The sequence below is a fragment of the Ictalurus punctatus genome, chromosome 2 (genome assembly GCF_001660625.3).
Source record: "Ictalurus punctatus breed USDA103 chromosome 2, Coco_2.0, whole genome shotgun sequence".
In the NCBI taxonomy this organism is placed as follows: domain Eukaryota; kingdom Metazoa; phylum Chordata; class Actinopteri; order Siluriformes; family Ictaluridae; genus Ictalurus; species Ictalurus punctatus.
Window position 1 is genome coordinate 15,799,746 of NC_030417.2, and position 21,888 is coordinate 15,821,633.

Here is a 21,888-nt window from a genome sequence, read left to right on the forward strand (position 1 = left end):
GATTGTATCGAGGCACAGATCTGGGGAAGGGCACAGAAACATTTCTGCAGCATTGAAGGTCCCAATGAGCACAGTGGCCTCCATCATCCGTAAACGGAAGAAGTTTGGAGCCAGCAGGACTCATACTAGAGCTGGCTGCCCGGCCAAACTGAGCGATCTGGGGAGAAGGGCCTTAGGGAGGTAACCAAAAACCTGAGGGTCACTCTGACAGAGCTCCAGCATGTCTCTGTGGAGAGAGGAGAACCTTCCAGAAGAACAACCATCTCTGCAGCACTCCACCAGTCAGGCCTGTATGGTAGAGTGGCCAGATGGAAGCCACTCCTCAGTAAAAGACACATGACAGCCCACCTGGAGTTTGCCAAAAGGCACCTGAAGGACTCTCAGACTAAAGATTGAATTCTTTGGCCTGAATGGCAAGCGTCATGTCTGGAGGAAACCAGGCACCAGTCATCACCTGGCCAATACCATCCCTACAGTGAAGCATGGTGGTGGCGGCAGCATCATGCTGTGGGGATGTTTTTCAGCGGCAGGAACTGGGAGACTAGTCAGGATCGAGGGAAAGATGAATGCAGCAATGTACAGAGACATCCTTGATGAAAACCTGCTCCAGAGCACTCTGGACCTCAGACTGGGCCGAAGGTTCAGCTTCCAACAGGACAATGACCCTAAGCACACAGCCAAGTTAATAAAGGAGTGCCTACAGGATAACTCTGTGAATGTCCTTGAGTGGCCCAGCCAGAGCCTGAACCTGATTGAACATCTCTGGAGAGATCTGAAAATGGTTGTGCACACTCCCCATCCAATCTGATGGAGCTTGAGAGGTCCTGCAAAGAAGAATGGGAGAAACTGCCCCAAAATAGGTCTGCCAAGCTTGTAGCATCATACTCAAAAAGACTTGAGGCTTAAATTTGCAAAGATTTCAAACAAACTTCTTTCATGTTGTCATTATGGGGTATTGTTTGTAGAATTTTGAGGAAAATAATAAATTTAATCCATTTTGGAATAAGACTGTTACATAACAAAATGTGGAAAAAGTGAAGCGGTGTGAATACTTTCTGGATGCTCTGTACCTTTGTACCCAATCTTGCTCTAAAACTCTCATTTTGATGTAAAAAACGTCAACCCTGGCTCAGTACCTTTCCTTAGAAGGATACCCTTAAAATATTCATACAGTGTAATTACTTTAAGACAAAAAGTAAACAAACACCAAGGCACGCTATTACAGGAAAATAATCAACAATGGGATGATGTTTGATTCAGTTTGTGAAACAGCAGTTTGCCAAGACAAACATTTCATATTGTCAACTAAATTGTTTTGGTGTTACAAAACTAAACTACAAACTGTTATTACATCACCAGTCGCTTTTTCTTGGTTTTAAAAAAATGTCGAAGATTTTTCTTATTTTTTCAAGATCTTGGCATAAGGCAACAAGATATTATTTAGGACTCTCTACTATATTAATCTGTGCATTATTAAAGTGGGGAAGCATGGTGGTACAGTGGGTAACCTTTCCACTTCACAAATCCAGGAACCTGGAACCTTGTGATCGGGTTACTGTGCGTGTGTGGAGTTTCACTCCCAAAAACATGCTGGTTGATGGATTGTTCCTAAAACTGATTTACTGTGTAAATGTGTGTGTATGGTTCCCTGTGACTGGGCCCAGTGTTCCCAGGCTAAGCTCAAGATCTACTATTAAGCTATTAAAGTGCAGTAAGTGTTAAAAACCATCACTACTGCTACAACTGATACAAGTGTATCAGCACCACATACACTACCACCACATCAGTAGTGTTACTACTGTGTTGAGAATGCTCCACCACCCAAAACTTTAATATGCAGTATGTATAATAAAAAACCAAACACAACTGTACTGTATGTTTAATGTATATATGGAGAACTAGTCACATTAATATGCATATGGTCCAGACAAAGATGTGCAAAATAGATTTTCTGTTCTCAAGGAAATTTTATTGAGACTTTACATGGGAGCTGCACTTCCTGTTCGATTGATTTTCAGCCTCCCCTACAACAACAAAACGGCCGAAGGACATTCCTTTCTTGAAATTATAATAATTACAAGTGAAATATATCCAGGAGTTTGAAAAATAAATATTTGAATTTGCATAAACAGCCTCTCTCTTTGTTGTTTGACACAAAGTTACTGTCTCTGCATACAGATTTAATAGGCAAGTCTTGTCAAATGAAACCGTGATGAAATATGAACTAATGAATTCATGGCCAGGCAGTTTCTGTTTTGTTTAATGGGCCACAAAAAAAGAAAAAGAAAACATGGTGATGGAATAAAATATAAAACCAAGGTCCTTGGATTACAGGTATGAAACATCTGTTGGTTAAAACTGAGAATGTAGATTGTTTCAAACACTCATCTGATCATGAAAACTTTCTTCACTTAATTATTCACTGTAAAATGAGTTTTATATGATTAACATAAGATTAACCAGTGAATGTGATGGTTAAAAACAAACAAACAAACAAAATTCCCTGGGTCAGATTTCTGTTTCTACACGTCTCCATCCGTCTAATCCAAAATCATTCCTTGATCCCTCCTTGGATATTTTGTGAGTTCTAACTCCCTTCAGTTAGCATTTCAAAATCTCCAAAGATGGACACACAAGGAAGGAGCTGAGGAATGACTCTGGACTTCAGCCTTTCATCTACCATCCTCCTTTTCCTCCCTTCTTTTTCTTCTGCGGGGCTTTTTTGCGTGTTGCTCCAGGAGCAGCAGGTTTCTGTTGCCGTGGCGGCACGACGTTGGGGGCAGAGCTGGTGCCAGAGCCAGGGCGAGGGGACGTGGGGGGGCTGCTTGCTGTTTTGCTGGCATCTCTGAGTCACAGAAAATGTACAGTGAGAAAACATACAGTGCACAAATGCTAATGAAACAATATAATTCACATCATCTTACTGTATCAAGCCTGCATCAAGTAGATGCTGAACCGAATCAGATCACATCAATATTGCAACATATTGTTTCACTCTATACACTACCTATACCGGACATCCTGCTTTCATCACTCAACTATGGACATCTCAAACTACACACAAGAATCTCTGTATAGGTCATGATATCTTTAATCACAGTGAATTCTGTGTTTTTGTTTTTGGATTTTAATCACTAAATATTCTCCACTGTTCTTTATGGGTGTGAATAGGATATGGCAGATTCCCAAAATAGTGCACTATATAGTGAACAGGGTTTGCTTTTTAGTGCTGACTGTATTTAAACTCACAGTTCTGCTGTAGCTCCTGACGTTGCTCCCTGAGTTCCTCTTCCCACCTGCTCCTTCTTCTTGCCCTTCTTCCTGCCGCGATAGTATGATCTCTCTCGCATAGGCAACCAGCGCTCGGGGTCAGGGGTTGATTTAGGGTCACAGTTCTTGGGTAGTTTACCTGGGGTGGGCAAATCAATGAAGAACTAAATAACCCTTTATAACAAATAAATACACATATATACACATTTTATCTATCTATCTATCTATCTATCTATATCTATATACATACACATACATACATACATACATACATACATACATACATACAGTGCGGGAAAAAAGTATTTGATCCCCTGCTGATTTTGTACGTTTGCCCACTGACAAAGAAATGATCCATCTATAACTTTAATGGTAGATTTATTTGAACAGTGAGAGACAGAATAACAACAAAAAAATCCAGAAAAACGCACGTCAAAAATGTTATAAATTGATTTGCATTTTAATGTGGGAAATAAGTATTTGACCCCTCTGCAAAACATGACTTAGTACTTGGTTTAAAAACCCTTGTTGGCAATCACAGAGGTCAGACGTTTCTTGTAGTTGGCCACGAGGTTTGCACACATCTCAGGAGGGATTTTGTCCCACTCCTCTTTGCAGATCTTCTCCAAATCATTAAGGTTTTGAGGCTGACGTTTGGCAACTCGAACCTTCAGCTCCCTCCACAGATTTTGTATGAGATTAAGGTCTGGAGACTGCCTAGGTCACTCCAGGACCTTAATGTGCTTCTTCTTGAGCCACTTCTTTGTTGCCTTGGCCGTGTGTTTTGGGTCATTGTCATGCTGGAATACCCATCCACGAGCCATTTTCAATGCCCTGGCTGAGAGAAGGAGGTTTTCACCCAAGATTTGACGGTACATGGCCCCGTCCATCGTCCCTTTGATGCGGTGAAGTTGTCCTGTCCCCTTAGCAGAAAAACACCCCCAAAGCATAATGTTTCCACCTCCATGTTTGACGGTGAGGATGGTATACTTGGGGTCATAGGCAGCATTCCTCCTCCTCCAAACACGGCGAGTTGAGTTGATGCCAAAGAGCTCCATATTGGTCTCATCTGACCACAACACTTTCACCCAGTTGTCCTCTGAATCATTCAGATGTTCATTGGCAAACTTCAGACGGGCATGTATATGTGCTTTCTTGAGCAGCGGACCTTGCGCGCGCTGCAGGATTTCAGTCCTTCGCGGCGTAGTGTGTTACCAATTGTTTTCTTGGTGACTATGGTCCTAGCTGCCTTGAGATCATTGACAAGATCCTCCCGTGTAGTTCTGGGCTGATTCCTCACTGTTCTCATGATCAATGCAACTCCACGAGGTGAGATCTTGCATGGAGCCCCAGGCCGAGGGAGACTGACAGTTCTTTTGTGCTTCTTCCATTTGCGAATAATCGCACCAACTGTTGTCCCCTTCTCACCAAGCTGCTTGGCAATGGTCTTGTAGCCCATTCCAGACTTGTGTAGGTCTACAGTCTTGTCCCTGACATCCTTGGAGAGCTCCTTGGTCTTGGCCATGGTGGAGAGTTTGGAATCTGTTTGATTGATTGCTTCTGTGGACAGGTGTCTTTTATACAGGTAACAAGCTGAGATTAGGAGCACTCCCTTTAAGAGTGTGCTCCTAATCTCAGCTCGTTACCTGTATAAAAGACACCTGGGAGCCAGAAATCTTTCTGATTGAGAGGGGGTCAAATACTTTTTTCCCTCATTAAAATGCAAATTAATTTATAAAATTTTTGACATGCGTTTTTCTGGATTTTTTTGTTGTTATTCTGTCTCTCACTGTTCAAATACAACTACCATTAAAATTATAGACTGATCATTTCTTTGTCAGTGGGCAAACGTACAAAATCAGCAGGGGATCAAATACTTTTTTCCCCTCACTATATATATATATATATATATATACACACACATACACACACACACACACTGATTTGCAACATGCAAACATACCTTTCTTCTTTTTCTTCTTCTTTTTGATGTCCACTTGGCTAAAACAAATATTAAAATAATTTACATTGAATATTTTATCAACAATAACAATTAACTGGTGTGTGCAGCAATATTTAAAAAGACCACAGTATGTACCCCTGTTCCTTGGGTGGGTTTTCACCAACAACTTTTGCCGCTTTCTTTCTGACGTTCGTGGCTCCATGAGAGTTCTCCAGCTCGTCCACGTCGATGTTAAAGGACATGGTGTCAGGAGAGGGCAGATGCTTACTGAGCCTGAGAGAGCAGCTCAGGAAAACTTCAGCACACACTTTGGATGACAGACATGCTCAAATCCACACAATGCTCAAAAAGGACCTTGAGAATACCCAGGGGTGGGACCTTGTGGAATAAATATTGGAATGAACATGGTGTGCATGTGCACAAGGATACGCTTTGGCCTTGTCCTGATCCACCAGCGAGTAAGCGGAAATGAGCTGCGCCAGAGTATGCACGTCTTTACGGTTTTGCTTCCACAGCTGCTCCAGGTCAATGATGCACTCCTTCTTTCTGCCGTAACGGAGCTTAAAATTCGCTGCTTCACGGACGAGGGAGAGGTGCACTGGAGAGCCCGGCTGAGAGGAGAAGAGAGAAATTTCTCATTTCTAAACCAAGTCCTCCACCAGGAACTGTTTTTAATGCACTACTTTCACTTAGCTGTTATTCAAGAATGTAGTTTTCAGAATTTGAATTAGTTGCTGTTTCTTGGTCTTACCTGTTCTGATTGATAATACTGGATGGCTTGGGTGAAAACATCAATAGCACTGTCAATGTCTTCCTCATGTGTGTACATTGTGACCAGGGCAGAAACCTGCATGACACAAATATGTAACTTCACATATAATTTCTGCCACCTTTTTAAAGGAGCATAGAATTGGACTACTTAATACAGCAAATCTTACCATTCCTTGTTTGTGCTTAAAATCCTCTATCGACCTCAGAATGTCACAGGCTTTAGTCACATGACCTACAAGTAAACAAGAGAATAGTGTAAACTTCAAAGTGCTAGACGTGCTTCATGTGATTGTGTGTGACACAAAGAAAACAACAACACAAAAACAAAAACAAAAACAAACCTTGAGTCAGATAGAGTTGTGCCATGGTCAGTTTGATTCGAGATGCACTTTCAGGATGCTTTTCTGAAAAACACTAGAGATAGAAAGAGAGAAAGAGAGAGACCCTTTTTGGCACTGCAAAGTCCATAATTGGTAGGGTTTATAGACTAAATATATAATTTACAATACAATATTGTCAAAATAAACCAAATTTGCTGGTAATTGTGGCAACTACTTGTATTTACATAAAATTGCTGACCTAATGACATCTAACAAGTTAGGGAGATGTTAACCAAAATGTTATGTACTATGTCAAGCTAAAGTGGTTAAGTATTACGTACTATGTCAAGCAGAGGAAATATAAATAAATGCATTAATTGTAATGTCAGATGATCATGTGTCATGGTTTTTGTCATTTAACCAAAATGAGGCCATGCATGCCAGGACACGACCACAACTTTATTCTGCCAGACAATTAATTACAATACTAGATAATTAACCAGATGACTAGCTAGCTAGCTAACCGGTTACGTTTTCATTTACTCCCTCTTAAACTGTTGCAACTGTGCTCATATATATATATATATATATATATATAAAAAGGGAACACAGGCAGATATCGTTATGTTAAACATGCATTTGTACCTGCAGCAGCTCCACGGCCTTGCCGTGTTGTTTCTCTCGACACAGCTGAGCCACCTGGATGAGAACTGGCTGTGGGTGTCCAGGATTCTGTGACTGCAGATTTGCGGATAACTTTCTGCACTGATCAGCCTATCAAATCACACAGTATTCACAATTACTGTGATCAGAAGAATGCCAAATTTAAAAAAAACAAAAAACAAAACACTTATGCTTTATTCAGGTGTATGAAACAGGTCCCATGAAAGCTAACTAATGGTGGCCATGTTTAAGTAACTCTGTCATCCTTGGAAAGCCACTTACAAATGAACAAAACAATGCCGCACGCTAAATTTCAGTTCAAACAGACCCATAGCTCCTGGGAAATAAACATTTTAAACTTCTTAATCCTGCATGTAATTTAGCAGCTCCAACACTGATATCATCCTTCATCCCAACAGAGCCTTCATTGTTGTTTAAAAGTACGTATTCAAGCATTTTATCTGTATGTTATTTTGACTTGTGTCCCACACAGTGCGTGTACCTGGTTTGTATACATTGCTAGCAGTGCTTTGTTAAATTCAATGGCTTGCAGCTGCTTCTTGGCCAGTTTGTATTCCACACCCTCTGCGCTCATCAGCTTCACCTTCTTCTTGGAGTCGAACACGTTTTGGTCCTGCAGAATCAGCGATAACACACAAAGCCATGCTAGACACTAGAGCTGGGTGATATGAAGATAAATTTTGTAATCACAAAGAAGTGGGTCATGATTCACTTTACTGAGAATATTGCAGTGACATAAGCATCAAGTTCTTTACGTTAACAGCATTGAAATAAGACCTGTTTGTGCCCAGTTCTTTTCTGCAAAAAAGGTTTTTTACTTCTGATAGTTATTCACTCAAAGCCAGAGGTACAATATGTAGAACTCTTCATATTTATTATTTTTACACCACGCATTGGGAAACTCCCATATCTGATTATGTAACAGTCTGTCCCTCAGTAGAACAGCAGCTCAGTTCTTAAAGATATGCTGCCTCCCTGAACCCAAAAAAAACAAGTTCAATTAAAACCTCACAGTAACAAGCAGATGATGCATGTTATGCAATCAACTAGACATGTTCACAAGTCCCTGAGGTCCGAGTCAAGTCCCTGAGGTGGAGTCCAAGTCAGGTCTTAAGTCTTTGTTCTATTTTTAGCAACAGTTCTTTCAGCTAGTTATTGTAATTAACAGTGTATGAGGCTAAATCAATTTTAAATATTAAAACTGATTACTTCTACAGAATGTCTTGTTCATGTATTCAAAATTGTCTAATAAAGCACACAAGGTTTTACTTAAATCATTAATTCAATTTTTATACACAATCAAAAAACTGTTACTTTCAAACTATTAATAATGGTCACTCAGAACTAAATTTTTAAGTAATTTCTAATGGAAATTCAGTTTGAAGCAATCTTACAGCACGATTGGCTTGGTGCCCTTCAGAAGGTGATTTATACCATTTAGAAAGCACTTATATACCATTTGAGACAGTCACCATGAGGAAGAATGTGCTGTATTTTTTTAAAGCTATTTGAGATGCCGTAATTTGCTGTAGTTTCAAGTAATGATGGGTGAAGTAGTCATCCAGTGAGCGCTGGTGGTAACAAAACCCCCACGTATAGATGCAATTTAACTTGGTAAACTTGGATATTATATGCATATGGTAGCTAATACTTGGAGGAAAAAACATGAGAAGGACATGGAAAACATTTGTACTTCTTTAAAATGTTCAGCAAGCAAGCCCCTGACAGTTGTGTGACACAGCAACTTCCTTTTGGATTAATTGACTGCTTTTCAAATTAAATGACATGAAGATCACCACATGGTAAGACTTGGCTATATTGTTTGTTGTTCATTTATATAACAGCACTTTCCCAATGGGTGATGAAAACACGCCTTCAGATGAGTCACGCGTGTATATAATTCTAGCTTGGTGTTTTTAGAGATGACTTGTTGTGAAATTTGCTGCCGCTCTCTCCAGTACAGAAAGAATGTATCGGGAATGCCAAACCAAAATGACTTGTATTTTTCACAAGTCTCGGTCTTCATGTCAAAGTCAAGTCTCGAGTCAGTTGTTCATGAGTCTAAGTCAAGTCGCAAGTCATTTCTTTTGCGACGCAAGTGTGACTCGAGTCCAGACTCAAGTTTCCCTCTCTGCCATCAATTGTGCCATTGTGCTTCTTCCATAACAAACCACACTGTAAATCGTTCAAATTTTTGCTATACTGCCCACCCACACTCACAGCTGCAGGACTGTATAATTAAACACTTCAGACGCTAGGCACTTGTATTACCTTGTTGATGGTGATAATGTTATTGGCAGTGACTGCTAGCAGACCCACATCAGATGGCCTGAGGAAAAGAGTCATTACAACGGTTTCAAAAACTGGCTTTTAGATGTTCATATGTATTAATACCACAGTACTGTTGAATTCTCTATTCTGACTGGTCAGAAGGTGTTGATTCCACAACACTAAACACAAGTGCAAATGAATAAAAAAAGTACATGTTCTGTAAATCACTGATTAAATAAGTGAACTGCCTTTATAATTGAAAACCGTGCAAGAGAGTATGTCTCCTTACTTCAGTTTGATGACTTGGTTATAAAGCTGCAGCGCGTCTTCTGTCCTTCCTTGGAGCTGCATGACATAGGCCATCTGAGAGTGGATCACCGCCAGCTCAGCGTCTATATCCTCCTCAGTCATGTCCTACAAAACAAACAGTTCACGTAATTACCATTAAATCCAAACCACACACCCATAAAACTATTCATCATCTTATATTTTCCATTTCTTTGGGGTTCATTCTAAACTTCAAAAGGCTTGGAATGGATTTGTCCAATTTGCATTACATTGTAAATTGTCCTAGATTAAATCCTGAAGTGCCAAATAAATGCAAAAGGAAATGCTGAACAATGAAAGTGTTGTCTGTTAAAGAAAAAGAAGAAAAAAAGAAAGAAGAAGAAACACTCACTGAGTCTTCTGCCAGAGATATCCTACAGAGCTCTGTAATAATAATAAAATAAATCAGACAAAAATCATAGACTGCGTTTACATGGACAACAATAATCCACTCTTAATCTAATTAAGACCATAATTTGATTAAGAAACTACCATGTAAACAGCAACCTTAATCTAATTATGGTCATAATCTAATTAAGCTCTAATCGAATTAAGACAGGTGGATTACTCCTGTTTTAATCGTATTATGGACGTGCATTACACACATGTAAACACCTTAAATCACATTATGAACGTTGTGTGAGACTTTTCACCGCATTTTGCAACAGGACACGATCACACACGGCAGTTTTATGCTTTACGGCGAACAAGAGAGTTTGGCCGTGTCCCAAACTGCATACTTGCCTACTATAGGCCGGTAGTGGGGAAAAATACATGCATCTCGGCTACTATACAGTAGGTACAGAGAGGGGAAAAAAGTATTTGATCCCCTGCTGATTTTGTATGTTTGCCCACTGACAAAGAATTGATCATTCTATAATTTTAATGGTAGATTTATTTGAACAGTGAGAGACAGAATAACAACAAGAAAATCCAGAAAAACGCACGTCAAAAATGTTATAAATTGATTTGCATTTTAATGAGGGAAATAAGTATTTGACCCCTTTGCAAAACATGACTTAGTACTTGGTGGCAAAACCCTTGTTGGCAATCACAGAGGTCAGACGTTTCTTGTAGTTGGCCACCAGGTTTGTACACATCTCAGGAGGGATTTTGTCCCACTCCTCTTTGCAGATCTTCTCCAAGTCATTAAGGTTTCGAGGCTGATGTTTGGCGACTCGAACCTTCAGCTCCCTCCACAGATTTTCTATGGGATTAAGGTCTGGAGACTGGCTAGGCCACTCCAGGACCTTAATGTGCTTCTTCTTGAGCCACTCCTTTGTTGCTGGAATACCCATCCACGACCAATTTTCAATGCCCTGGCTGAGGGAAGGAGGTTTTCACCCAAGATTTGACGGTACATGGCCCTGTCCATCGTCCCTTTGATGCGGTGAAGTTGTCCTGTCCCCTTAGCAGAAAAACACCCCCAAAGCATAATGTTTCCACCTCCATGTTTGACGGTGGGGATGGTGTTCTTGGGGTCATAGGCAGCATTCCTCCTCCTCCAAACACGGCGAGTTGAGTTGAGGCCAAAGAGCTCCATTATGGTCTCATCTGACCACAACACTTTCACCCAGTGGTCCTCTGAATCATTCAGATGTTCATTGGCAAACTTCAGACGGGCATGTATATGTGCTTTCTTGAGCAGCGGACCTTGCGCGCGCTGCAGGATTTCAGTCCTTCACGGCGTAGTGCGTTACCAATTGTTTTCTTGGTGACTATGGTCCCAGCTGCCTTGAGATCATTGACAAGATCCTCCCGTGTAGTTCTGGGCTGATTCCTCACTGTTCTCATGATCAATGCAACTCCACGAGGTGAGATCTTGCATGGAGCCCCAGGCCGAGGGAGATTGACAGTTCTTTTGTGTTTCTTCCATTTGCGAATAATCGCACCAACTGTTGTCACCTTCTCACCAATCTGCTTGGCAATGGTCTTGTACCCCATTCCAGACTTGTGTAGGTCTACAGTCTTGTCCCTGACATCCTTGGAGAGCTCTTTGGTCTTGGCCATGGTGGAGAGTTTGGAATCTGATTGATTGATTGCTTCTGTGGACAGGTGTCTTTTATACAGGTAACAAGCTGAGATTAGGAGCACTCCCTTTAAGAGTGTGCTCCTAATCTCAGCACGTTACCTGTATAAAAGACACCTGGGAGCCAGAAATCTTTCTGATTGAGAGGGGGTCAAATACTTTTTTCCCTCATTAAAATGCAAATTAATTTATAAAATTTTTGACATGCGTTTTTCTGGATTTTCTTGTTGTTTTTCTGTCTCACTGTTCAAATAAATCTACCATTAAAATTATAGAATGATCATTTTTTGTCAGTGGGCAAACGTACAAAATCAGCAGGGGATCAAATACTTTTTTCTCCTCACTGTAAGTATGCGATTTGAGACGCAGCCCACGGCTTCAAGCAGTCGTCTATTTGCACATATAGCATGACTAATAATTAACTGCACTTGAAGCGTTCGTAAAAAATTGAAATAAACACACCCAAAAGTGTATACGGTACCATAACGAGGACGAACTGTATGTTGATACGTGAAATTCTGGAGGGACGTCGGACGGCGTGGCGCGGTGACGTAATGACGCGGGCTCTTAATCTAATTATGATCAATAACATGTAAAACGGGTACATGACTGGAGTATTCTAAAAGCGACTCATGTAAACACCTTAATCCCATTATTACCTTACTTAGATTAAGGTCAATAATTAGATTATTGCTGTCCATGTAAACGTAGTCATATTCGTATCCAAACATGGCTTTTAGAATGCCTTTTACATGGATATTACAATACGTACACCTTCTACAACATTATCCAAGTGTAATGAAAGTGCTATTAATAAAAAAAGAACAATCCAAAGGATGTGTATTCAAAAACAATAAATACTAAAAAAAACCCAGTAACAATCTCAATCAGCTGCTAATGATAAATAAGGGTTGTTCTATGTTCTCTCTTTATAAAAGATGCATGCATTATTAATGTATTACAAAGGCTTATGAATGCTACTACAACATAACACATATGTATTATACATTTTATGGTGCATATTAGGAATACTAATAAAAAAGTCAATTCAGTATTTAAAAATCATGAAAGAATTTAACATGAAATGGAGGGAAAAGAAAACAGATCCAAACAGCTACTTTTACAGTAAATACCAACCAGATGATAAAAGAGAACAAGAAAACAAGAAAAAAAGTCATCCAACACCAATCACCAATGTGAAAAACTAACTGCCCCTTAAACTTAAAATCTGGTTGTGCCACCTTTAGCAGTAATAAGTGTAACCAAACACTACCGAGATCAGTCTTTCACTTACTTCTAGGACTAGAACATACTCCTATGCTTTGGACCATTGTCTTGCTGCATAATTCAGTTGCGCTTGAGTTTCAACTTATGTACTGAAGACCGGACATTCTTCAGTCCCAAGCCCTGAAGCAGCAAAGTATCCCCACACCATCACACTTCCACCAACATGCTGGACCGTATGTATAATGTTCTTTTTGTGGCAATCTGTTTGGTTTATGCCAGATGTAAAGGGACACCTGTCTTCCAAACAATTCCACTTTCGACTCATCAATCCACAGAACATTCTCCATGTTCAAGGATCATCAAGGTGTGTGTTGGCAAAATTCAGACAAGCCTTAATGTTCTTCTGGGTTAGCAGTGGTTTTCACCTCTCCACTCTTCCATGGATTACATTTTTGCCCAGTGTCTATGATTGTGGAGTCATGAACACTGACCCTTACTGATGTAAGAGAGACCTGTAGTTCCTTTGATGTTGTCCTTGGCTCATTTGTGACTTCCTGGATGAGTAGTTGCTGTGCTCTTGGAGGAATTTTGGAAGGTTGGACACTTCTGGGAAGGTTCATTACTGTGTCGACTTTTCCATTTGGAGATAATGGCTCTCGCTGTTGTTCTTTGGAGTCCCAGAGCCTTTGAAATAGCTTTGTAACCCTTTGCAGACTGACGTATTTCAGTCACCTTGTTCCTCATCATTTCTTGAATTTCTTTAAATTTCAGCATAGTGTGTTACTGGGTAAGACCTTATAACCAAATCCATGCTGTTGAAAAGGTTCTATTTATGTGTCAATTTGATTGAACAGAGTTTGCAGTAATCAGGCCTGGTTATGTCTAGTCCAGCTGAACCAGATTATGAACACAGTTTCCTAGATTTGGGAATTTACTAACTATGGTGGCAAATACATTTCATTTTCACACAGGCCCAGCTGGTATTGGATAACTTTTTTTTTGCTTCAATAAATAACTATCATTTAAAAACTGTATTTTGTGTTTAGTCAGGTTGCCTTTGTTTTAATTTCTGAATCAACTTAGTATGAGATATACACAAAAACAAAAGAAATCAGGCAAGTACTTTTTCGCAGCACTGTATAGAACAATGCTATCCATCATATTTCGCCCAGTCAGAATGGATCGGGTTTTCCCCCCCCATAACACACATTAAAACCATCACTGCTATCACAACTACAAGAGATTGTCACGAGAATTCCTGAGTGTTAAACTCAGGTCCTGGAGGGACACGGCAGAGATTTTCTCTTTTAATGAACCAGATTCACCCTTTAAAGTGCATCCATTATGTTTTTTCAAACACTACCTTTCATATAGTGTGTTATAGAGCTGTCTGTGAACGTAAAAAGTCTACAACGTTTCAAAAATCAAAGCGCACGACAAACGGAGTTATTGACTCCCAAAAGAAGGAACGAGTTGTTAGTAGTTCCAGACTCACTGCCTGTACTAATCTACGTAGGTTTGTAACAAAAAACACCACCTCTGGTCTTCATCGACTGCTCGCGAACAGACAAATCTGAAACTCGTTATGGTAGTGGGCGTTTCCTTTTTGAAACAAGCTGACAGTGGTAGACCAATCACAACAGACTGGGACATATCTGACCAATCAGAGCAGAGTATGCTCTCTGAGGGGGTAATGCTGCAGTTTAAATTATGAGTACATTAAAGTGTTTTTTGACCTTGGATGAATGTAAATCCATTGTATGAGAACTTTAAAAAAAAAAAATTAGGCACGTTACAAAACCATAACAGGTGCATTTTAAAGGCCATGGTGATTAACTGAGGTGTAAAATGAGATGTGAAAGTCTACAGCCCCTCCAGCACTGGAATCAGACAGCCTGTTTTAAATTGAATTACACGAGCCCTGACCTTCAGCTTCTTGGAGTTTTTTCATGGCCTGAGCGAGCTGGCCTCTGCCGATCAGACTGCAGGCTGAGTTGTAGCAAAGCTCATACGTGCTCTCGGGCAGCCCCAGGTCCTCCTGCCACAGTGACCAAGGGAGTAAGTGAACAAGAGAGCAAGTGAAGTGCACAATGTCAAAGTACAGGCATAACTGTGGAATTGTGGTGTTTTTTTTTTGTTTTGTTTTTTTAAATGCACTTTTACCCTAATGCATATTTAAAAACAAAAAACAGTTTAATAATTTACTGCATGATTAATAACCATGTATTAACTGAAGAAATGTTTAATAGCCAATTTATTAGCACTGGTGAAGAATCTGAATACTTAAGTACTTGTTCCTTTGCGACTGGCATTTTCTATATTTGTTTCCCTATTTAGTAGCTTGAATCTTTATTTTCCTACTTCTATATAAGTACATGCCACAGGCAATAAAATGCGTTCTCCACTATATATATAAACTGCAAGTCATTCACACAAAAGATGAATACTTCCAAGCAGAATGTGTGTTATGGGGACTGCGTGCGTTTTAGTGCTCTCTAAAGATCTCTAAGCATGCGTGTTGACTCACAGGTGTTGCTTTCTCCCAGGTGCTCCGTGCAGCTTGTACTGCGGCGAGGTTTGTCTTTCTCTCCTCCTCGTATTCATCTTGGGAGTTTCTGATCAGGTCTTTATACACCGCTTCACACTCAGTGTACCGGTCCAGCCTGTACAGCTACACACACAGACACACTGAGCTCTAAATAATTTACTAGTCCGTACTCAGAGTTAAAATGTCTGGACACAACAAAGTGACTTAGACTCTAAACCTTGTTGTGTAATAACTATTCAATAATAATTGATTTTTACACACATTTTCAGGCCTGTCAGAACTGTACCAAAGGCGGTCATTTTATCACTTTTAGAGTATGAGCTTTCTCACCACTTGGCCGTAGAGCTCTTTGAGTTTGTCGGTCTGTTCGGAGAGTCCCTCGATGGTCTTCAGTGCGGTTTCCACTCGGTTCAGCCGGTACTCACAGTACGCCTTCTCAAACCCGATCCTGTCACTGCGGACAGATATGACGAACATCAATCAAATAGTTCATTGCTGTTTTTTTTTCCGCAATAGCAAAACCAAGTGATGTCAAAGTTTTTTGTAGGGTCAATTCGGGGCGAGATGGGTTGCATACTGTAATCTAACTGCGATAGATACCACTAGAACTGAAACGACAACACCACGCTCAGTTATTTGGTTTTGCACAAGTGCGAGGCAGCAACAAATGATTATTTTGATAATCAATTCATCCATCAATTATTTTTCCAGATTAATCGATTAGTAGGATTGTTAAAAAAAAATAATAATAAAATAAATAAATATATATATATATATATATATATATAAAATATCTATTTAAAATATTTCTTTGCAGCATTTCAATCAGCTAATACTACTACGGAATGCTTAAATAGGCTTGATTAAATAACATGTCACTAACTGCAATTCTACGTTAATACTTGATCCCAGCATGCGAATGTTACTGTTGGAACAATGACGACGTGTCGTTTACCTCGTGAGCGACTTGGTGTGGGTGTTGATGACATTGAGTGCCTCCTTGAAGCCGCCAGTCTGGATGAGACACACGATTTTACAGCGCAGTGCAGTCACGTCATCCTTATTCTCGTGAAGAACTGGACAGAGACAAAAAGAGCACAACACAAACAGATGGTAAACAAAAACAAGTTAAATTACAGATTACTTCTGAAGCAACACTTCCACCCTGAATTACTTGCACTAATCGTTCCAAGTAGCATGTGATATGAGATCCACTGGCGTCTAGGATTTATTTGCTGAGTCGTGTTTTCTGGGCTTAAACTCCTTTAAAAAGGACATGATGGTTTATTTACGGTCTATAAAGTGATCGATGCAGCAGCGCTTTAGTCCTTTAGGTGCTGTTTACACTAGTGCTTTTTCGTTTTAAAACGCGTCCGTTTTTTTTTTTGCTATGGTTACACCTGTCATTTCGACCCTCGAAAACGAAGGCATGACTGCCCACATTCGCTCCCTGATGGGATCTTCTGGATCATTGTGTATCCTTCCCTGATTCATCAAGCCCCTTCAATATGACCATTACGCTACACTGATCGTACACAACAACATGGAGATTGAACTGTAAGCTTTTCTGGCTTTGTCGTCATTCTTAGCAGCCATTGTGCAGTTAAATTCTGTGTTTTATAATACTGCAGCTGCCTACATGCACAAGAGGCAAGCTATGATTAGAGCAATCAGTAACACATGTCATTTCAAGCAGTGTAAACCCTACATGGAACGCCGGTTTTGGGATAGACCAAAAGGGAGTCCATAGCAGACAATGAAACCAAGGGAAAACGAGTGAGATGTGTGGTGACAAGGTTTCTTGACCCATGAGCCATCTGAGCAGTTCACATTAAGAGCAGCAAAAAACAGCCTACATTAAAAAGAAACAATATTATCCCATATTGTTTAATTTCATAAAGAGTGTATGACTGCTTATGTGCCCTATGCATCTGTTTTTACCATGATGTTTATATATTTTCACTGCAATGTGCCAGTGTACTAATGTTACAAATAAAGTGAATTATTTGAAATTATATCGAGTTTGATTAAGTACACACTAGCGTACATACTAGCCTCGATTATCCATATTTATAAACAAAAAGCATGACATGGAAAAAAGAATGACTAGAACGTAATAAACCCGATGTTTAAAAAAAAAAAGGCGTCCTTGCCATCATGCTCATTGGCGTGCCTGCTGTTGACTAGCAACCAACTTCCAGTTTACACTTGTATACGCATGCCCAGTGTGCATGAACGGTCATGTGACATGCATTTTTGGTCATGTAGTGTGGACTGAGATCGGTTCTGAAACACAGCGGAAATGCCAGTGTGGACAAGGACCGTTTTCATTTTAAAACAATGTTTTATAACGCACTAGTGTAAACAGTCTGTAGAGCTCCTCCTCTCACCACCTCGTCATCTGTACACTCTGCTCAAACAAATCAGCTTCTAAAACGTCACCTTTCATGCTAATACCACCACCATCATGCTAGTCATCTCATACTACACTAATCGGCTGAGTCGAGTCCTGCATTGCACCGATGTCTCCACTAATTCTACATTGAATTTCCCATGAATGCTGTATGCACATGTATGCACGAATGACATGCCGCCTGTCAGTGTGTACATACAGCTCTCTGTCTGAGTTTAAGATGCTGAAAAAGTTTTTTCTCCTATTAAACACCATTGTAACTGTCCCCGTGTGACGTCAATGCGGGACACAACCTCTAACATCTCCCCTGAATAACGAGAATCCAGGACTAACCAACAGAACAGAACCGGAATTACTAATCGCATCACATATTTTTAAATACAAATATATTTAATGTCTTTGAGGGTGGACTTTTCTTTTAATTAGGTGCTTTATGAACGAGTGCTATAGAAGCAGCTGACTGTAAAGATATGGACACGTAATCATTCATTACCTTCCCGTTACACTACACACAGAAAACTGTTTAGCTCACACGCTTCAGAAAGCCGCAGAAAGTTCATACTTGCACCTACGCGTTATTCAAAACGGTTTTATTTTCTGAGGCAAAGCAAAAAAAATAAAATAATAATAATCACAAACAGCTGAATAGCAGCATAACGTTCACCGGCTACAGACAAGTCACATTCGCTTAGCACGCGACATGCTAACATGCTAACAGCTGCCAAAAAGCCAGGTGTCAGTGAGTAACCTGAAGGGAAAGAAACATTATATATAGTTACTCTTATTGACAGCCTTGAGGGCTCTCGTGAAGTCGCCATTTTGACCGCAGCGGTTGACTTCAGTCCACAGCGACGCTACAGACCCCGCACCACTCGCCATCTTCACCAACGTGAACCAACTCCGGTGGGTTTCTCTCTTAACACTTTCCCCACCCGTAATTCAAGGAGGCGGTACAAACCCCACCTCCTTGAGCTCGCAGTTGCAGCGTCTAAGTGCGCTGTGATTGGCTAAACGTCGGCGTTGGCCAATCGAAGCAGGGAAGGTGGGATTTTGTCGAAATATGTGCCACACAGGAAACGACATCACGTTCTTTTCCGGGCACCGGAACGCTTCTATAATAAAAGTGATGTGGTTTGAGTGGTCAGTACGTACCAAAACTTAATTATTGGCACCCTTCATGAAAATGAGTGAAAAGAAGCACATAATACATGCAATCATTGTTAGTGATACTTTTGAGCTCAAACATATAGGAATATCTTTAGAGATTTACTGCAACGCTTAAAAAAATAAATACAAGCATTACAAAATCTGCAGAAATTCTGGTTTTACAATTATCGGCACCCACACATAATTTATTTATTTATTTTTAATCATTCATCTTCACAGTAGCTGCTTTTTTCCTGGTCAGAGTCATGGTGGATCTGAAGCCAATGCCTGGAACACTGCACAAATGCCATTGCGATCCCTGGGCACCACACACACACACACACACACACACACACACACACACACACACACACACACACACACACACACACACACACACACACACACACACACACACACACACACACACACACACACACACCAAAAAAAAAAAAAAAAAACCAGCATCATGAAACACTAAACTACATTTTCTGAGATTTTAACAGAGGTGTTCTTACCGCACATCATAAAAGACAATGTTAGCTTCTGTTAATTTTAATTGTTGGAGAAAACTGGTTAATTTCGAGTTTTTTTCTGCCATTTTCATCTTCCTGGTTTAAAATCTCATCCTGTCACATGTCACAGGCAGTGACCTGGCAATGTACAATAGTAGTTCGTGTCTCATTATTATTCATGAGACTGCGTGTTCTTATACTATGAGAAGATGCTGTCTCTTAATTATTCACGACAGCACGTGGTGCTTGGCTACAGATGTAGTACATGAGAGAAGCGTTCAAATGGATCGCAAGTGTTTGTTTCAGTGGTGTAAGAGTTCGAGTGTGTTTTCTCGGGAGAGCTATGAGAATTGGAGAAAGGTGGACTTCGGACTTGCTCATGAAAGCAGTTTGCATCTACACAGTGATGCGGTACTCAGTCCCGAGGACTTTTCCATCCCTTCAAATGACGTATGTGTCTAATTTTTAACCATGACAGTTTTACTTGCATTCTGAGCTAATTAAACCTCTTAAAGATCCTCGGTCCATCGCATGTAAAACTATATAACAGGAGTCCGCGTTGAAGGGAAAAGCCTTCACCTTTTATTTGTGAAAAGCTCAAGCCTATTAGCTAGCTACAATTCAGACACTGCCTCAGAGCAGGCGCTTCCTCTGGCTCGAGGAAAACTATAATAAAATATATTATAAAAACTGTACATACAATATATAATATAATATCATATATATAATATTAAAGCTCCGCGGGCCATTGCATGTAAAACTATACAACGAGAATCCGTGTTGAAGGGAATAACCTTCGCGTTTTATTCGTGAAAAGCTCGAGCCTATTAGTTAACTAGCATTCCAACTAGCATTCCAAACAGGTGTTTTTTGTTGTTGTTTTTTCTTTGTCTATAGATGGTCTGATTATTGAGTTTTGTTCTGGACTCATCTTTGAGTTGATGAGTTTTCACTTACAAGTCAGAGTAGTTAGGTCATGCACATTTAAAATACATTTTGCTCAGCAACAGATAGATGTTTATTGTGAATGCACTACTCTATGAATGCATTACTAATATTTCTTTAATGTACCGGCTCAACACATCTAAATTTCCTCCGTAGCTACCGAAATGGTTAGTTGAAACATTCTGTCCTTCTCATTCTTTCTGTCCATTAGAATACAGGAAATTAGTGGTTATCACGCTAACTATGCTGCTTCCTCTGCCTCTGTCTCATCAGTGCTGTAAAAGGAGCTTCATCTTGCCATTGTAGTTGACCGCTCATGACCAATATCTCTAGTTAGAGGACATTTCACTGAACGAAATGAGAATACAGGTCATTTTTTGGGTCCTTTTGATTTTCAAAGGAGCTGCGATGGGTAGGTTTCATTTTCTCAAAATGCATAATTTGATCAATTTGCAACATTTTTTGTAAAATTTATTCATTATGGGATGAAAAATCTTTAAAATGTAGTTCCACCAATTGAGTGCTGACATCAGTAGAGCGATGTCTTGAGGGGCGAGGGTGAGCAGTGGAGTGCATTGCGTATTGCTTTTTCTGTGATGATGGCACCTGCTGCCTCCAAGTGTTTCTGGAGCTCTTTCCGAGTGGTCCATGGCTCTTGTTCTAGTTTCTGACTATTTTTCTTACTCCCTGGTCAAAAATCTTGCAAGGAGCTTCTGTGCATGGCCAGTTGATGACAGAGTGATGTTGCTTCTACTTGCGGATAATGACCTTAATGGTGCTTACTGGAGGATTCAGAAGTTTTGAAAGACGTCTACATCCGATTCCATCAATATGTTTTGCAACAATAAGGTTGTGAAGGTCTTGGGAGATCTCTTTTTACCCATCATGAGATGTTTCTTGTGTCACACCTTGTTAACAAAAAGTCTTTTTATAGACTATCAATTTACTAACCCAGCTGATATTAATTTGAACAGATAGGGGGTATAATTACTTGCAGAAGAACTGGTTCCTTACCTTGCCTTGGAGAACTGTTTTTTCTTAGCGTGTCATTCCACTTTATTACACGTAACTTTATTTATGGACTTTCATTTTGTGATTTTTTTTTTTATATATATTTCCAGATTTCTTGAGTTAATAACGATGTCTGGTGAAATTTTCATGTGAATAGCCTCATTGGAAATATATTTACTGAAAAAAATGTTGACGCGTCCAATACTTATTTCCCCTACTGTATATAAATGATATTACCCAGACAATATAAATGATATTACTCAGACATGTATTTGTACATAATGATGATGATCATGAAGTGCCTGTCGCATCCATCACAGACAATTCACCTGTCCATGGACAATATAATCCTCACATAATGCCTGACTGCAAACAAAGTTCTGAGCAATTGTTTTGTGTTTCCCTACCTGTATTTTAACTTTGGGTTGATTATTTTGACTACTCTCTG

At 39.9% G+C, this 21,888-nt stretch overlaps 1 protein-coding gene across 1 annotated transcript; it reads right to left on the bottom strand.

Annotated features, from left to right (window-relative positions):
• Positions 1-1,947: 1,947 nt before the first annotated feature.
• srp72 (signal recognition particle 72) lies at positions 1,948-18,762 on the bottom strand. Its single transcript, XM_017458334.3, has 18 exons — positions 18,603-18,762; positions 16,366-16,486; positions 15,741-15,864; positions 15,390-15,533; positions 14,789-14,900; positions 9,959-9,990; positions 9,569-9,693; positions 9,280-9,337; positions 7,490-7,621; positions 6,970-7,098; positions 6,346-6,418; positions 6,172-6,236; positions 5,985-6,080; positions 5,663-5,844; positions 5,369-5,506; positions 5,234-5,271; positions 3,250-3,409; positions 1,948-2,845 (listed from the first exon to the last, which is right to left on the bottom strand). The coding sequence occupies exons 1-18, from the start codon at positions 18,700-18,702 to the stop codon at positions 2,677-2,679; spliced, it is 1,998 nt and encodes a 665-aa protein (XP_017313823.2). The 5' UTR covers positions 18,703-18,762; the 3' UTR covers positions 1,948-2,676.
• Between the last annotated feature and the right edge of the window lie 3,126 nt (positions 18,763-21,888).

Coding starts and splice junctions, on each gene's coding strand:
- srp72 (XM_017458334.3), bottom strand. CDS start 18,702: ATGGCGAGTGGTGCGGGGTCTGTAGCGTCGCTGTGGACTGAAGTCAAC. Junction 14,901..15,389: donor CCTGGGAGAAAGCAACACCT/GTGAGTCAACAC, acceptor TCACTGTGGCAG/GAGGACCTGGGGCTGCCCGA. Junction 9,991..14,788: donor AAAACTCCAAGAAGCTGAAG/GTCAGGGCTCGT, acceptor TTATTATTACAG/AGCTCTGTAGGATATCTCTG.